Source organism: Camelus bactrianus, chromosome 10, assembly GCF_048773025.1.
Source record: "Camelus bactrianus isolate YW-2024 breed Bactrian camel chromosome 10, ASM4877302v1, whole genome shotgun sequence".
Lineage (NCBI taxonomy): Eukaryota > Metazoa > Chordata > Mammalia > Artiodactyla > Camelidae > Camelus > Camelus bactrianus.
The window spans coordinates 15,395,775-15,412,651 of NC_133548.1; the positions used below are offsets into that span (position 1 = coordinate 15,395,775).

Here is a 16,877-nt window from a genome sequence, read left to right on the forward strand (position 1 = left end):
CTCAGGCTGTTCACTGGAACCTTCTAGTCCAGAAACTATAGACCAGGGTTTTGCAACACTGCCACCATAAATTCTTCCTGGATTTTGGCTGTCAATAGCTACACACACTGTTGCTTGTTATTACATGGGGGATGTGTGTTTATACCTCTTTCTCAAGGATAAAATTCTAAAAATCTTTTCAGATGCTGAAGAAGGAAGAAGCAATTCCATGGCCCGGAACTTTAGCAATTGTTCATTCCTATATTGCCTACAAAGCAGGTAACAGGTTATCCATATACCCCCTTTTGTATAAGTATCCCTTTATTTAAAAAAAAAAAAGTATTAGAAGACAGCATTTTTGTTTTCAAAAGGAAATTTATAAGCCAGAAAGAGAAAGAAAAATGCCGTATGATATCGCTAATATGTGGAATCTTTAAAAAAAAAAAAGACACAAATGAACCACTTATTATTTGTAACTTGGATGATTGATTTCTTGAATATGTGTAAGCACATTTGACTGTCCTTTATGATTGGATTACTGCATTCTGTTGATTATTTTGTGGTTGGCTTTATTCCTTTGATAACTATGTAAGTTTAAAAAGTTAAAGCTCTAAAATGTTCTTAGAAACAATGAACAGTACATATGTGTAAATTTTTTTAAAAGGAAATTTAAAGTTAAAAATGAAAAGTTTTTATTGAATGAAATTAGTTTATTATAGTACTTTCTTGGGAAGGAAAAATGAAAAGTGATATCTTAGTATGTAAAGCCGGGCCCAAGCCACTGATGATTTTTGTGTCCCATTACATACAGAAAGAGGAAGTCCAGGTGAGAAGGACCCGTGCACTGACTTTGAAGCTGGGGGACCTTCGGGGAAAATACCACTCTGGCAGGCATTCTGAACACAGCGGCCTTTTCAAAGAATTTATTGTTAAAAACAAGTTCCTTTTTTTTTTTTTAGCAAAAGAAGAAGAGAAACAGAAATTACTTAAGTGGAGTTCAGATTTAAAACAAGAACGAGAACAACTAGAGCAGAAGGTGAAACAGCTCAGCAATTCTATAAGTGTGAGTAAGCCTCGTGCCTGTGGTGATAGAACAGGGCCTTCCGTGTACGTAACACACGTGGGGCTCTCAAGGGCTGATTCACTCCTTCAGCATATTAGCGCTGTTAACTTCGGTGGTTGCTGTTTGCCTCCAGTTAGAATTTGCCCTCAGGTTCAGGTGGCCAGTTGGTATATGGTGCCTTAGCCAAGCTCTGGAGCATTCTCTTGACTTTGATCTGAGAGAAGATTTCAGTCCCCAGGCTGAAAAGATCAAGTAGCCACTACAGCAGCACAGCCACCATCCCTATGTGCTCCTGAGCATGTTCGGAGCCAGGGGGTGGGGGTGGGGAGCGTGTGGAGCTGCCTGACACTGGGCAGGCACAGACCAGGTCCCTGTGTGTGAATCTTCCCAGTCACCCTAGCTAGTGGGTCCACCCTCCTGCCCCCTCTTCCACACCCTGCAGATTGCCTTTCTGGGTTCTCCTGAGCAGCCTGCGAAAGTAGGGTTTCTAGAGACAAGAATTGGAAGTAAATACTACCCAGCCTGGCTGAGCAGGTGGGAAAGAGGGTTGTATCTGCAGCAGGGATTCAAAGGCGTTTCCCCCAGGAGCAGGCTCTCTTTTCCATTGAATAGGTACCCTTGTTGGAGTGAGGTGGCCTCAGTCCTCACGGATGCCGGGTGGTGCCCTGGACTTTGGTGGCAGTCGTGCTGTCCCTCCTCATCATACTGCCCATGGCTAGCAGGTTCACATCTCTTTGTGTGCCTAGAACAGAAGCCAGCGGGTGTGGGAGGCCAAGTAGAAGAGGGCAAGAGACTACAAGTTCATGACTGAGCAGAAGGGCTTCTGCTGGCTGCGGTCTTTGATTCTCCTAAATATCACTGTCCTGTCCCAGGCCCTGCCTCTTAATTTCTTGCTGAACGAATGAGCCTCAGTAGGCCCTCAGATTTAATCCAGGTTTTCTTCCCTGGAAAGCTCAGTCCAGTCCTGAGCATCTCAGCACCATTAGCAAGGTAGAAGCATACCCAGACCTGCCCAGACCATCTTCAGCACCGATGTAGGAACCTTTTTTTCTTAATACCTTTTCACTTTGTAGTATTATAGTGGTAATTCATATCTGGTTTTAAGTCCTCATGTCAAGTAGAGTTGGCTTTTAAACCACTCACTTGCCCCCTCTTGCCTCCTGGGCTGCCTACTTCCCTTGGGTAGCAACACCCACTCCAGTGAGGAGCAGAACGAGGTCTAGGGGCTGCACACCAGCCAACAGGGATTCTTTTATCTGGAGAGGGCAGCCCCAGGCCTGTCAGAAAAGCTGAAGGCTCAGTGCCACTGCCCTTCTCATTGGCTGCAGAAATGCATGGAAATGAAGAACACCATCCTGGCCCGGCAGAAGGAGATGCACAGCTCCCTGGAAAAGGTAAAACAGCTGATCCGCCTCATCCACGGCATCGACCTCTCCAAACCTGTAGACTCTGAGGCCACTGTGGGGGCCGTCTCCAATGGCCCGGACTGCACCCCCCCTGCCAACGCTGCCACCTCCACGCCAGCCCCCTCCCCCTCCTCCTCCTCCCAGAGCTGCACAGCGAACTGTAACCAGGGGGAAGAGACTAAATAACAGAGCCCCGCTAGGAGAAGCCACGGGATCCCGGCGGCAAGGAGAGCAAAACACTGAAGACTCTAGAAAAGCAAAGCCGGATTTCTTCTGGAAAGTACAGAATTCTTTTGGTTCTTTGGTTCCAGAGAGAGAGAAGATGCTTGTGCCAGGTGGCACCAGAGTTTGCCAATTGATCCTTCTTATTCTGTGTGTACATGCAAAGATTGGACCATGTTACATGAAATAGTGCCAGCTGGAGGTTCTTTGCCAGCACCATGCCAAGTGAAATAATATATTTACTCTCTCTATTATACACCAGTGTGTGCCTGCAGCAGCCTCCACAGCCACGATGGGTTTGTTTTTGTTTTGTTGGGTGGGGAGCAGGGACGGGCGGAGGGAGGAAAGCAGGTTTCAGATCCTTATTTGCCGAGCCGTTTGTTTAGGTAGAGAAGACAAGTCCAAAGAGTGTGTGGGCTTTCCTGTTTCTAAACTTTCACTACTATAAAACCAAAAAGAGGAAATCGAGATTTAACCAACCCAGTGCCCAGAGGAGGGATGGGGAGGGAGTGGGAGGGAGCCGGGGTGGGAAAATTATATCGAATAAGCAGTATTTCATATTGTCTGGGGCGGGCATGGTGCACGGAGAGATGGACACCAAGAACAGCCACCGGCTGATTCTCTGGAGCGCTCCGCTCCCCCGCCATGGACGCCCCCACCCTCCCCAAGTTCCTTCCCTGCTGTGGCACGTGGGCGCCATCCCCATGGACGATCCGGTTACCTTCCCTCTCCAAGAACAAGCAGAATCAGGCCTCAGGTGGCCCTTGCCCGGGGCAGGGAAGAAGGGTGTGTGTGTCAAGGAAGGAAAAATGGTGGATCAGTGATTTTACTTGAAAACAAGCTCCATCCCTTTTCTATATTTATAAGAAGAGAAGATCCTGAGTGAAGCAGCACGCGACCCAGGTGTGTGTGTATTGAATGGAGACGTTTCTTTTCTTTCTTTTTTGTTTTTGTTTTTGTTTTTTTTTGTTTTTTGTTCTTTTTTCCTTTAAAAGAAGTTTTATTTTGTTGTTTATTTTACTTTTTTGGTAACAAAAACTAAAATAAGGAATAGAAAAGCTGTTTTTCAGGCTGACAGTCCAATTAAGGGTAGTCGAGACCTTGCATGGTAGAATAGGAATCATAGTGTCAGTGAGGTCAGTGAGTCTGTGTGAGTCCTTGTGTCATCGTTCGGGGCACTGTTTTTTTATGCAAGGGCAAAAATCTTTGTATCTGGGGAAAAAAAAACAACTTTTTTTTAAATTGAAAAGGAAAATAAAAGATATTGAGGTCTTCCTAGTGTTACTTAAATTAAGATCAAGGTAAGAAACATTGTAAAAAAAAATTACGAAAGTGCTATTTGTTTCCTAAAAACAGTGATTTCTATTAAAAAGGTGTCAGAACTGGAGAAAATGCTGTGTAGTTATAATTTTTTAGCACAGAACCTGCTGATCATGATGACATCTTGCTGTGTTTGTGTCTCAGGACTGGTGGGCTAGTCTCCGTGATTTCTGTCCTCCGGATGGCTGCAGCCCTGAAGGGCAGGGGCAGAGCCCTCCCACCAGCCTCCCCTCCTCAGAAAAGACTGTCCTCTCTTCTTGGTGCAGGGATCTGGGCTCCTGTTTCTGAAGCCCAAATGGAGTGTGGATGGTATCAAGGCCCCACCTGTTGTCTCCTCAGATTTTGCTAGAGCAGAAGGCTGGTGCCTAAACAAGATCCCTTCCTTTGGTGCTGCTCTTGGTCTTTCAGCCACCAGCATTTTGAGTGCCTGGGGGACAACTTTGAAGGAAATGAAGAGTGAAGCTCTTTGGTGCCCATGTACCCTGGCCTTGGTGGAAGGGTACAGGGGGCAGGCTGGCTGCATCAGCCCTTGGTGCTCAGAAGGAACAAAGGAGTGAGATGTCTTGAGGGTACATGGTGTTTCTGAGACAGAGAGCCCCAGGGTGGCCTTTGTGTCTTCTTGCCTTTGAAGAGAGTCTTGAATCTCCAGCCGCTTTCTCTGCCTGCTGGCTCCAGGCTCTACTTTGCCCACCCACAAGCTTCCTAGATGACCTTTGGCTAGAATTGCTGTGTTTGCCTTGGCTTGGCCTGTCTCCTAGAGAAAACCAGGGTTCTGAAATGCTCCGACCATTTCCATCATCTTGCCTTGTGGGAAGTAAATTTTGTCAGGTGTGGGCTCCTGCTGGAGACCTCTGCCCAGTGTGTGCTTCTGGCTACAGGAGGGAAGCAGTGGCTCTGCACCGCATCGCTCCCGGAGCCTCTCTCCCCAGCCCACCCCATGCCCCGTAACAGCCAGAGCTGAGGAAGGGCAGAAATGGTCCCATTAGTTTCCCCCTCACCTAATTAGGCCCAGAGATGGATCCCGAAAGCAGCTGCAGCAGAGAGACACTTCTTAAGTAAAACATGTCTCATCTCCACCAACCATTTCTGTCCACTTGCCCTGGATGTTGGAAGATGGGATTGAGAGGGACTGCACAGGCCTGAGCCAGGACCTGGCTGCAGGGTTTCCTGAGAGGGAAAGAAAGGAGCTCCCTATTCTCATGCAAAAACCAAGGTGCTAAGTCTAGTTAGGGAGCTTTGGGAGATGCCCGGACTAGTTGGAGGAATAGTTGGCCGAGGTTCGGGCGCTCAGAGGAAGGCTGCACGTCCTGTCTTAGAGCTCTCTCATTTGACTTGTCTGGGCCAGGAGGCTGGGGCTGCCAGGTAATACCTGTCTTCTTGAAAGAAGTTGGGAAACTATCATCACTAGAGGCCTTCTGCTCAGAAAGGAGCTACCTGGGGGATTCTCAAGGGTAGGGGGCAGGGCTAGAGCTGACCAGGGGTCTGCTAGCTTCTGTGAGCAGTCACGCTCTGACCTTGTCTCAGATTGGGGTATGGGTCTTTCCTCAGGTTCAGGTGTCAGCTGTTTTGCAGGTCAGCTAATATGGAGTAAAAAATGCAACCCTGCCCCGAAACCTGCATTCTGGACTAAGAGTCTCAAACACCCCTTACGGCAAAGAAAGGGCCCTAGTCTCCTCCTCCACTTCCCACCAAGAGAAAACCACCCCTCCGTCCCTCCAGACCTGTGGGTCCCCGTGACCACCTGAGACGCACATTCATGATTGCACCCTACCCCAGCTGCCTCCTTCTCCTTCTCCCTCCTTCTCTTCTGCTGCTTTTTCCCCCTGACCAACACATCTGAGAGCAGCTGGCTTGCAGGCACTTCAAAGGCCAGGGAGTGGCTGGTCTGGGACAAGGGAGGAGCTGCCCACGGGGCTCTGGGTCAGGAGGCCCCTTGTCAGTCCTGTGACTCAGGTGCAGTGCCCTGGAGGCAATGAGGTCACGTTGCTGTCATCGTCCCTGCTCACGCTCTTGCTGGTGTGGCCTGTAGGTCCTTTTTCTTTCAGGAAGCCTGCTGGGTCTTGTCTCTCCTCCGCTCAGCTCATTGAGTTCTGCTTTCTTCCTTCCTTATCTGGCCCTTTGGAGGCAAGCCTGCTGGTTGTGCCTGGCAGGGAGACCCGGCTCGGGGCAGCCCCTCATGGGCCTTATCTATGACACAGCCACAGCAGCCTCCAGCTGGCGCCCTATAGGGCCTGCCTTTGCCCCTGCTGCTGCTTGGCTCAGGCTCAACAGGCAGAGTGGTCGCAGTCGCTTGGCCCCTGCCTCTCCCATCCTGGTGACTGTGTTTCCAGCTCACCTCAGTCTTGGCATGTGAACTGCCTCTCCAGCCATCTCTGCCACTTGCTCTCTTGGGCCCAGCAGAGGCTTTTGGGCTCTCGTCCCAACCCACAACTCACACAACGCAATCAAAGTGGTTTCCTCCCTTCACTCCCTTTTAGGGTGTGGTCTGTCTTACTTATCCAAAGGGCTTAATTTAGGAAACTTTTACCCCAGGGGCAAAAGGCTCTTCGGTAGTAGGATGGATGGTGGCCTAGGTACATTTTCCAGGCCCTGGGTTCTCCATATTTCATGGTTTCTGTTGGATGGAGGCAGCCTTGCTCTGTGTAAAAGACTGTGGGCCTCACCCCCACCCCTCAGCTGGGCACCCTTGGCAGGAAACAGGAGACCCATTCTCACCCTGACTTACAGCTGTCCTCAGTGTCAGTTCTTTTCCAAGTGAGGGGTGGCCCCTGAGAAGATTCCTCTGGCCCTCCCAGAGAGTGAACAGGAGGAAGCTGGGGGGTGAGGGGGTACCCCTGCAGAGAGCCTGGGTAGAACTCTTGAATAGCCTTTGTAAAGGAAGAGCAGGGCTCACAAATTCCACTTCACTCTTCCCTCCCACAAGCCCTTCTTCCCGAGGACTCTTGGTCCCCCACGGCAGCCTCTGGCCCCTGCTCCTCTCTCGTGTCGTTGGGTCCTCAGCCCAGGGTAAGCTGCAGTCAGGCAGGACAGGACAGGCAGCCGGAGGTCAGCAAGCTCTGAGCAGAAAAGAGCCAGCCAGCCCCCAACCTGTCTCTTGTCCACGCCCTTTGTGATTTCAGTCTTGGTAGAACTTGTATTTGGAGTTTTGTGCTTCAAAGTTTTTGTTTTTGTTCGTTTGATTTTTGTTTTGAGGGGGTGGGGGGGATTCAGAGCAGCTGATCAATTTGTATTTATTTATTTTAACATTTTACTAAATAAAGCCAAATAAAGTCTCTCAGACTCATGGTTTTGGGTTTGGGGCAGGGGAGGGTAGACAAGACACACTCCAGTCCCGGCCTCCTTGGGAGGGTCTGGCCAGATTCAGCACCTCCTCGAGCCCACTGACGCCCTCATGCCCCAGACCAGGAGGAACATGAAAAGGAGCCATTAACACTTACTTACGAAAAAAGAATGTTGCAGTTGAGGAAACAGGAATCAGCCCCAAGCCAGCTGGGGCAGAGGAACACTATAGCATAGTCCCAGCCATAGAACAGCAGCCAAGGGGGGCCCCAGACCCACCCCACAGATACTCCATCACAACCCTTCCCACAAAGACCTTAAATAATTTAAATAGCAGGGAGGGTAGGGTGCTGGCAGGTTGCTCCAGTGTCTGCAGGGAGTGTGTGAGAGCCAAGGCGAGAAGGGCAGGGGTGAGGTCAGATGGGGCCTCGGGGCTGCTGCAGGGCAGTGAGGTATTTGAGGGCAGCAGCCCCATAGCTGCGGGACAAGTCCTGGTGGAACTCATCCTTGAGGGCCTGGAGGCAGTCACGATAGGTGGGGCTGGAGCGGAAGCGAGAGATGTCAAGGCTTGGAGCGTGGGGCAGGTGAATGATGAAGGCCTCGGGCAGCACCAGGAGCTCGTATTCCTGTTGGGGGGGGGGGGAGGTTGGGGGCAGGCAGATGGATGGTCATTGCCTGGGCTGGGGAAAGATGGTAGCTCCAGGGGATGGGGAAGCAGGCTTACTCGATAGCTGCTGGAGCATAACTTGGGGCCAAAGGGCAGACGATTTTAGTTCAGCAGAAGGGTGGAATTTCTAAGAGTGCTGCCTAACAGAGCAGTGTGCTACACTGAGGCATGGTGAGCTCCTTGGTCCTGGAGGTATTCAAATCAAGGCTGGGAGGCAGCAAGGCACCCCTCACCTGTGCATCCAGCTCCATGATGTGGGCCACCTTGTTCCAACCAAAGCCCACAAAGCGGGAATCATAGCGGGGACAGTCACGTGGCACCACCACATAGGGCTCGTAGTCGGCTGCCCATTGCACGCGGTATGGCTCCTGAGCCTCCCGCCAGCGGGCGTAGTCTGTGGGTGCGTGACCCCGGGGCCACTCGTGGTACCTGTGGAGCAGGACAGGGCGAGAAGCCAGGCTGAGGCTAGGAGCTCGTGGCTGGTGGGGCCAGTGTAGGGGACACAGAGGGGCAGGGCAGTGGCCTCTCCTACCTGAAAGTATGGAGAGACCCAGCGTCCAGCAGGGCCAGCAGTTCGGCCTTGGAAGTGGGGAAGCTGAAGCGGTAGTGCAGGGTCTCGAATGCTGGCACCACCAGAGCCGCCTTCCGCCCACCATCCAGCTCCAGCTGCTCGATGGAGGCCCTGAGGAAGGAGCGCCCATGAACAGGAGAGAATGGGGAAGGCTCTGCCTCCAGCATGGGATCCAGTGCTTCTCTTACTTTTATTAGATGTAGGACCCGGCTTTCAAAGGCCAGCTCACCCTGAAGCCCACAAGAAGACAGACGCAAGTGGAGCTGCTGCAGGAAGCATGTCCCAGCCCCTCTGCTCTCCTATGGCAGCCCAGAGAAATCACGTGGCCCCCACCCTCGTACAGACCCCATTTTCCGGGACACTGTGGTCCAGAAAGGAGCAGGGATGCACTCGCCTAAGGTCCTGCCCCCGACCCTGTTTACATCCACCCATATACTGTTCCTCTCCTTCCTCCAGCGCACCTGAGGTAGTTGTAGAGGGAGTAGGCAGGCAGGAAGTCAATGTCGCTGAGGAAGACGTAAGGTGTGAGGGCCTGGGCCAAGGCCACGTTGCGAAGCTGGTTGATGGGGTAGAAGGGCCCTTCACGGTACACCACGTGGTAGGCCACATCCTGCCGGGCGGAGAGCACTGCCGAGGTCTCGACGAAACGCAGGAACTGCTGGGCCTCTGCGTCTGTCAGGTATAAGGCCAGGCTCATGGGGCCCGGCCAGTGCCTGCACAGGGCTTCCAGCATCTGCAGCCTGGGGTGAGGGGGGTGGTCAGCCCAGGGAAGGCTGGGATACCTCCCAGGTTAGCTGCTGCGGACAACCCCCCTCAAGTGACTTACTGAGCACCGTCCAAGCACTTTTTGAGCTGTTCTTACTTAATCTTCACAACTACCCCACCAGGTGGGTACTTTCTCATTTGACAGATGAGAAAACTGAGGGCCAGAGATACTAAGGCTTGCCCATGATCCCGCAGCTACGGAGGGGCAGTTCCAGGCATCTGAATGATTCCCAAAGCCCAAGCTCCTTTCACCACCGCCAGTGGCTCCAACTTCTGGAACTCCCCAGCATCAGGCAGTAAGAGCTCTTCCTTCCACCAAATGAAACCCTCTTCTTGCAACTCCCAGTCCCAGACCATGCTATGTTCCCTGGGGCTGCCCTCAGCACCCTCACCGGTCCATGGAGAGCTGGGCCACCAGGGTGACATCATGGGGCTGGGAGGGGGGTGGCTTATGGGGCAGGAAGGTGATATGCACACGGTGCACAGTGAGCTGCTGCTGCCGGAATTCAAAGCAGGCATCCTCCTCATCCAGTTGTGCCAGGGCCCGCTGCAACTGAGGGGATGTGGGGAGAGAAGAATGGGCTGGGTGGGCAGGCAGACAAGCCCCAGACAAGGCTGGGTCCCACCAGGGCAGAGGGGTAGAGCCTCCCTGAGGGAAGGGAAGGCAGCTCCCTCTCACCTGCTCGGCCCCAGGAGGCAGTGGGCAGGGGCACCCAAAGAGCTCTCTCCGCAGCAGGTTCCCATCGTACTCCAGGAAGGTCAGGTAGAGGTTGCGGAAGGATTCCACGTGCTTGTTCTTCACGCGGAGCTTCTTTGGTGAGTTCCAGTGGATCACCTGGGACCCGGGAGTGTGTTGGAGCAGGGACGGGAGCAGTGACGGGAGCAGCAAGCAGGAGTCCCCGTCCTGGGCCCATCACCACCATTCAGCCACCTGCCCCACCCACCTTGAGGTCAGATGCCTCTGAGTAGCAGCGCTCAGCCAGTGTGTGGTCTGACAACTGCACGTTCCAGACGCAGGGCAGGGGCTGCACCAGCCACGGGTGCTCTTTGATTACGGCATTGAAGATGTCCTGGGCAGAGACAGCCATCACACCTCGGCCCAGAGCCTACCCAACCCTACTCCAAAGCTCCCCCAGACCTGGTCAGCCAGTGAGGTGGCGGGTAGGGTGAGAAGCTCCCGCGTGGCCGTCATCTTCCACATCTGCTCCCAGCCAGCCTGCCGAAGGCGGTCCAGCCGCAGGAGGATCACACCTGCTCACAGGGAGAGGTTGTCATGCCCACCTGGGATGACCCAGCTCCTGGGGCCAGGGGACATGAAGGTGTCTTTTAAGTGCTTATTTTCTGACTGTTCAGACATGAGCATGGACTAGCTCTGACAATGACTAACCCTCTTGGGGGTGAAGGGGAGGCAAAGCACAGCTTATGAGCACCTCCACAACCATGTTCTCAAATTCGGTAGTCTCAGGGCTGGTAAAATCATCCCCATTTGATGAATGAGTAAACTAAGGTTCAGAGGGACCAAGTGGCTTGGCCAAAGTCATCCAGCACGTACAGCCAAGGTTGGAACTGTCATTTCTGGCTCTTCTCTCAGTGTTCTTCCCACAGCACAATTCTTCCCGTGTGGGGACTGCCTAGCATTCTGTATGCTGCCCAGTCCCTGGGGCCCAATGACCAGTGCCCACGCCTCTTGCCTCCCTCCACCACTGTCCCCACCTGTGTTAAATCCCCGGCCCAAGGCAGGCCAGGGCCTGTGGTTCCTCCAGAGGTTGCCGAAGTACCAGTCACTCTGGTTCTCCACGAGACCGATCACTTGCTTGTCTGGGAAGGGAGGGCATGAGGGAGCTGCCTGAGGCTGCCACAGTACCTTGGCACAGGGCTGGGCTGCAAGGAGGACTGGACGGGCCAGGGAAGGGGGCTGACAGGGGTGGGTTCCCAGGCCTCTCACCAGAAAAGTAAGCAAAGAGTGCCCAGAGCTCTGCAATGTTGGAGGCGAAGGTGACATCTGTGTCCAGGACAATGACACGGACCAGGTCAGGGGGCAGGACACCGGGCAGCACTAGCTTCATTAGCCCATAGAGGCCAGAGTAGTGCTTGTTGGGGATCCAGGAGACCTGGGGCTGTGGGTGGGAAGGACAGGGCATGAACCTGGCAGAGAAGGGCCTCTGAGTGCCAGAACATACTCAGGGTGACACGGGTAAGAAGGGATGAGCCCCAGGAGGGTGAGGGGTTTGAGCTTCAGTAGATATGATGGGGTTGGGGGTCCCAGGCAGCTGTAACCTGCCCTCCCCCTGATCCTCACAACCTTAGGAGGAAGGAGAGGGCTGGGCATGGCTGGGGAGGAGTGCAGAAGGGCCAGGGCTCCTGCCTTGAGCTCATCAGCATTGTAGAAGCTGACCCAGACAGCAGGCACCATCCATGTGTGAAAGAGCGTCTCCAGGATGTTTCTGGCCACGGCATCAGTCACCAAGTGGAGGTGCAGTGGATTTTTCCTTTAGGAAAGACACAGGAGGAAAGCTGATAAGCCCCAGAAGGAACTCCATGGGACAAGCCTCACCCCGAGGTGCTCAGAAGTGGGAGCGTCAACTTCTGCAAAGAGCTTTTCCACATCCAGTTCAGGATATTCTTACAACCACCTTCAAGGGAGGAAAAGGACACTCCTGGCTGTACCTGTAGAAGAGCATGGACTTCACCAGGGTGATGATGTCTCTGCTGGAGTTATGACCTGCACACACGATGGCCACCTGCAAGAGCTGGGGAGGGGACACCAGGTCAGCAGCAGCCCCCTCTTCCACTAGAAGGTAAGCACCATGGGTGGGCGGACCTGGCCTAGGGCAGTGTAACACCCCCACCTGACATCAGAACTAGGGAAGGGTGATGAGGGGGACTCCCCAGAGCAGGAGTCCACCACTCCATTTCACAAAAGAAGAAACCGGGGTCAGAAAGGGAGGTGCGAACCCGAGGCGCCCCCAGCTGACTGATCAGTGCTAGAGCCCAAGCCAGGTGTTGGGATTCCCACAGGTGTACCAGGTGACCAGGCTGGGGGCGCGGTGCCCGAGATTCCCGCCACCAGGGGCCGTGCGCACCTACCTACCTCACACTTGGGCGGCCGCGGCCGCGGCCGCGGGGGATCGCAATCTGAGCTGTTGTGGCCCCCGTAGCCCGCCGGCAGATCTCCGTCGAGGGCAGCAGCCCCCCGCGGCTGTGGCCGCCCATCTGGAGGTACACGTGGCGTTAGCGAGTAGGGTAAGGATCCCGGGCCACCCCTCCACCCCACCACTCGCCTCCCTGCTGGCTGCGCTCACAGTCCAGGTCCCCGCCGAACAGGAAGAAACCGATCAGAAACAGCAGCAGCAGCAGTGCTGCGGCCCCCAGCGCCCGGGGGCGCCCTCGGGGCAGCATGGCCACCTCCGGGGGGTGCTCAGGGTGGGGCGCGACCTCGAGCTATGGGCTCCATTGCAGGCCCTGTGGACCGGGAAGGGAGAGGAGGGTCGGCCTAGGGCAGCGGGGCCCGACGGCCACCCGATCTTCTCTCCCGCGCTGAATAGCCTTCTCACCTGCTCCAGCGGTTTGCGGGCCCCGACCTTACTCTTTCAGAAGCCAGCTGGGGTGCAGGGAAAGGGGAGGTGGAGGCGCAGTCCTGCCCCGTCCGAGCAGGAGCCAGCCCCGCCCCCAACCTGGGTTCAGGTTTCACCTCCGCTTGGCTGAGCCCGAAGGGGCGGGGAGACCCCCTGGGGGAGGGGGAGGGCTGGTCCCGCCCCTGTCCTGGCTTCCGAAGGCCCCCTCCAGCAGGGTAAGAAACCTGGGAACCCTCAGGACAGCTGGAGGGCTAGGGGGCAGCCATCCAGGAAGGACCAGCCCCAAATACCTGCTCTGAGCCCATCCCCCTCTCCCCTGCTCTGTGACCCCATCTCCACCCCTTTACCTTCCCCTGGGGAAGGGTCCGTGACCCCGGCCCGAGATCAAAGGAATGGCCTGAGTGAGAGGGAGGGGGCTAGATTGGAATGCGGGGCCTCGGGCATCTGGGACACCTGCTCTAGGGGCGGGAGGCGGGCGGCGGGAGGCGGGGCCCTAACAAGATCTGCCCGGAGCCGCGGAGCACCTGGAGTCCCCCGCTTTCCTCCCGGTCTGCTCCACCCCCGTTCAGTCCAGGTGGCCCGGTGACACAAAGTGGCCTTGTGAAGGTCGCCTCCTGCCCGGGAGTTGTAAGGGGCCTCACTCACACGGCCCACCTGGGCCTCCTGGGCAGGGCAGGGGATCCCCTACCCTTGCCTAGACCGTAGCGGTGACTGTGCCTGGCTTCCAGCCTGGATCTCTTCCTCTGCCATCCACACCACCCCCTTCCTCAGAGGGCCCCAGCCAGGCCTCCGCAGGCCCTGGAGGAGGTGGTGGCACCCTGGACCGTGAACGAGAACAGTCACGGCTGACTGAGCGTATACTCTGCACCCAGGCCCTGTGCTGAGGTTCCACAGCCTCATCTCAGTGAACCCTCACCTCAGTCGTGTGACACAGGTATTATTTTCCCCGGAGAGCTGAAGTGACCCGTTAGAACACCCTCCCGTCCTTCCCCAGGCTCTACCCTGCAGTTTCCGAGCTGCCACTCCATAAAGGCTTCCTGCCCTAGGACTTGTCCTTGAAGTTCCTTCTGCCTGGATTCTGTCAGATTCTCACAAGGTAGGATCCTCTCTCCACATCCCTTGCTTTATTGTTTTCTTAGCACTCCTTGTAAGGGGACCTTGCTGACTTAATTATAGCCCATGTACCCCCTAGAAGGTAGCTGCTCACCAGACTGGGTCCCCAACATCCAACCAGGGCCTGGCACATACCTAGCACTCAGTAAGTATGTGCTGAACCCGATGGGACCCAGAGGGCCCCACCGTGACCTAGAAAGGGGCTCAGGTGGTATCCATTAGCCCAGCTTCCAGGTATAAAAAATGAAGGTCTTAGAGGCCCTAACCCCAAAATAAGCTGTGGCAAAGCAGCCCAGCCTGAGAGTCCCCCACTGCCAGATCTCCTCCTCTGAGAGGCCAAAATGCCCTTCTGTGGGAAATAGGGGTCTGCAAGGAAGGTCTGGTTTTGGGCCTTTGGAGGCCAGGGGCAACGGTTACCATGGAGACTGAGGAGGCTCCTCATACATCTGAGAATTGAGAGCAGATGAGGGGATGCAAGGGCCATCTAGGCATCTGGAGTTTTGAGCCTCCAGTCCCCAGACCCTCATCTCTAGCCTGGAGCTGGGGTGGGTGTGAGACCCTCAACAGAGACTGTCATGGGGGTTAAATGTGAAAGAGCAGATAAGGCATACAGTGAGGGCCTGATCAGGGCATTTCTGGCGGGGAGCTGGGTCTGCAGAGTGACTGGTCACTCACAATGCTGGCCCCACCCCTCGATCAGCCTTACCACTCAGGGGAAATTGAGGTGCCGAGATGCTTACTGGTCCTCCAAGAGCTTCTTCTGGGACGTGGAGGTGGGAAAGGAGATAGTTATGGGCATATGAAAGGGTGCTGATCTTCTAGACCTGAGACCCAGTTTGGCCCAGCTCTGCCCAGGACTTTGCTGTGTGACCTTGAACGAATCAGGCCCCCATTCTGGACCTCAGTATCCTCATCTTTACCTGTTGGACTGGTCTAGCTCTCTTCCACTGTGGTGCAGGGCAGAGTGAAGGAGGAAGGATCGGGTCCAACCTGCCCAGCCAGGTGACCAAGTCCAGGCAAGGGCCCAGTAGAGGGGCTGTCCTAGGTGCCTCCTGCACACATGACCATTCTGTCTCTGGGACCTAATCAGGCATGGGATCCGAAGAGGTAATTCAGGCAGCCAGGTTGCTGCCAGCCTGGCTGGGCCCGTGATCCCCTCCCAGTCCTGAAGGAGGCAAAAGAAACAGGCTCCAACCCCAGCACCCCTCATAGTCTGTCCAAGATGGGGAGGGTGCTCCTTTGTCCTCCCTGCCTCTCTCCTCCCCAGAAGCACAGGACCACCAGCCCTGGGAGTGCAAAAGAAACCTCACAGTCCCCTTCCTCACTTTCTCCACAGCCACAGAGGGAGAGGCTGGAGGAATATCACTGGTAAGATCTGGGAACAAGTTCATTAAGATGGTGGGATGTGAGGAGGAAGGGAGGAAGAACCCCACACCAAAAGCCCTGAGCCCTGGTCTTAATCTCAGTTGCTAACTTGGCTCGTGACTAAGTGGTCTCAACAGTCACTGCTTTTGCTGGGCTGTGGGCAGTAGGATAGAGGGCACTGCTACGGGAGACTCTCACTGTGGTCTGTTTGGCTAATGCCATGCTGTGTGACCTGAGACAAGTCTTTTCCCCTTCGTGGGCCTCTTACTCCCTATCTGTGAAAAGGAGTTCAAACCAACTACGCCATGTTGCTAGCAGGAGTCGATTATGAGTAAGCCTGGCACTGAGGTGGTGGTGAAAAATGATGTAGATGATGCCCAGTGCCACCTCCTCTATTCTCCAGGACCTTTGCCTTTCCTGAGGTCCAGGACACATCTCCCTGGGTTTTCATTCCTTGGAATGAGTAGGGAGGGCAGTTATGATTCCCCACCTGGTATAGAAGAAAACTAAGCTGGGGAGGAGGCTTGGGGAAGGGAGGGGCTGTGGTTTCTTGGTGAGGTGTGTTAAAATGCCTAGATTCTGTGGTCAGACTAGACCAGGATTCCAATCTTTTTTTTTTTTTAACTGAAGTATAGTCAGTTACAGTGTGTCAATTTCTGGTGTACAGCATAATGTCCCAGTGATGCATATACATATATATTTATTTTCATTTTCATTAAAGGTTATTACAAGATATTGAATATAGTTCCCTGTGCCATACAGAAGAAATCTGTTTTTTTAATCTATTTTTATATATAGTGGTTAACATTGGCAAATCTCAAACTCCCAAATTTATCCCTTCCCACCCCATTTCCCCAGTAACCATAGATTGTTAACTATGTCTTTGAATCTGTTTCTTTTGTAGATGAGTTCATTAGTGGCCCCCTTCCCACCCTTTTTTTTTTTTTTAGATTCCACATAAAAGTATTTTTCTTCTCTTTCTGGCTTACTTCACCTAGAACGACGATCTCCAGGTCCATCCATGTTGCTGCAAATGGCATTATTTTATTCTTTTTTATTGCTGAGTAGTATTCCATTGTATAAATATATCACAACTTCTTTATCCAGTCATCTGTCGATGGACATTTAAGCTGCTTCCATGCCTTGGCCACTGTAAATAGTGCTGCTATGAACATTGGGGTGCATGTATGTATCTTTTCGAGTTAGAGTTCCCTCTGAATATGCCCATGAGTGGGATTGCTGAATCATATAGTAAGTCTATCAGGATTCCAATCTCGACTGGGCGTTCTTAAGCAGATCCTTTCCTCACGTGGTGGAGGGGATTAGGTAAAATAATGCAGTACTATTCTCAGAATAAGGTAAAACTGCCGCCCCAGTCCGGGACCGCGCAGCTCCACCGCCCCATCCATGCCCCACCCCTTTGCCCACAGCCAATCAGCGGCTACCTTTCCGGAGCGTCCGTTCTCAACACATCAAGTCGCTCCTTTCCCGCCGCTGCCCCTTCTAAGGAGTCTACTCCGTTTGGGAAGAGGTTCCCTGTAGTAGCCCCAAA

At 53.9% G+C, this 16,877-nt stretch overlaps 2 protein-coding genes and 1 long non-coding RNA gene across 15 annotated transcripts in view; 2 read left to right on the forward strand and 1 right to left on the reverse strand.

Annotated features, from left to right (window-relative positions):
* The window catches only part of PHF21A (PHD finger protein 21A), a 171,501-nt gene extending 164,239 nt beyond the window's left edge, over window positions 1-7,262 (forward strand). For all 11 annotated transcript variants that reach the window (XM_074372119.1, XM_074372116.1, XM_074372115.1 and 8 more), the window contains 3 exons: window positions 183-258; window positions 939-1,042; window positions 2,371-7,262. In XM_074372119.1, coding sequence (XP_074228220.1) covers window positions 183-258; window positions 939-1,042; window positions 2,371-2,634 — 444 coding nt within the window. In that variant the 3' untranslated portion in view covers window positions 2,635-7,262. The remainder of the gene's footprint in view (window positions 1-182; window positions 259-938; window positions 1,043-2,370) is intronic.
* A 276-nt stretch (window positions 7,263-7,538) lies between these two features.
* On the reverse strand, window positions 7,539-13,052 carry LARGE2 (LARGE xylosyl- and glucuronyltransferase 2). Of its 2 annotated transcripts, none has more exons than XM_074372113.1 (15): window positions 12,827-13,052; window positions 12,575-12,734; window positions 12,364-12,485; window positions 11,940-12,022; window positions 11,644-11,761; window positions 11,218-11,395; window positions 10,986-11,090; window positions 10,411-10,523; window positions 10,217-10,342; window positions 9,952-10,107; window positions 9,665-9,825; window positions 8,969-9,247; window positions 8,469-8,618; window positions 8,170-8,365; window positions 7,539-7,895 (listed from the first exon to the last, which is right to left on the reverse strand). In XM_074372113.1, the coding sequence occupies exons 2-15, from the start codon at window positions 12,669-12,671 to the stop codon at window positions 7,686-7,688; spliced, it is 2,094 nt and encodes a 697-aa protein (XP_074228214.1). In that variant the 5' UTR covers window positions 12,672-12,734; window positions 12,827-13,052; the 3' UTR covers window positions 7,539-7,685. The 2 variants fall into 2 exon arrangements, with proteins under 2 accessions (XP_074228214.1, XP_074228215.1); XM_074372114.1 differs by having other exon boundaries at window positions 11,218-11,389; window positions 11,668-11,761; window positions 12,827-13,051.
* Window positions 12,377-16,431, forward strand: LOC141573322 (uncharacterized). 2 transcript variants are annotated; one of them, XR_012509604.1, is made up of 4 exons: window positions 12,377-12,515; window positions 13,842-13,943; window positions 15,228-15,328; window positions 16,276-16,431. It is a non-coding gene; the product is annotated as an uncharacterized LOC141573322 (long non-coding RNA). The 2 variants fall into 2 exon arrangements; XR_012509603.1 differs by having other exon boundaries at window positions 15,297-15,328.
* The last annotated feature ends 446 nt before the right edge of the window (window positions 16,432-16,877 follow it).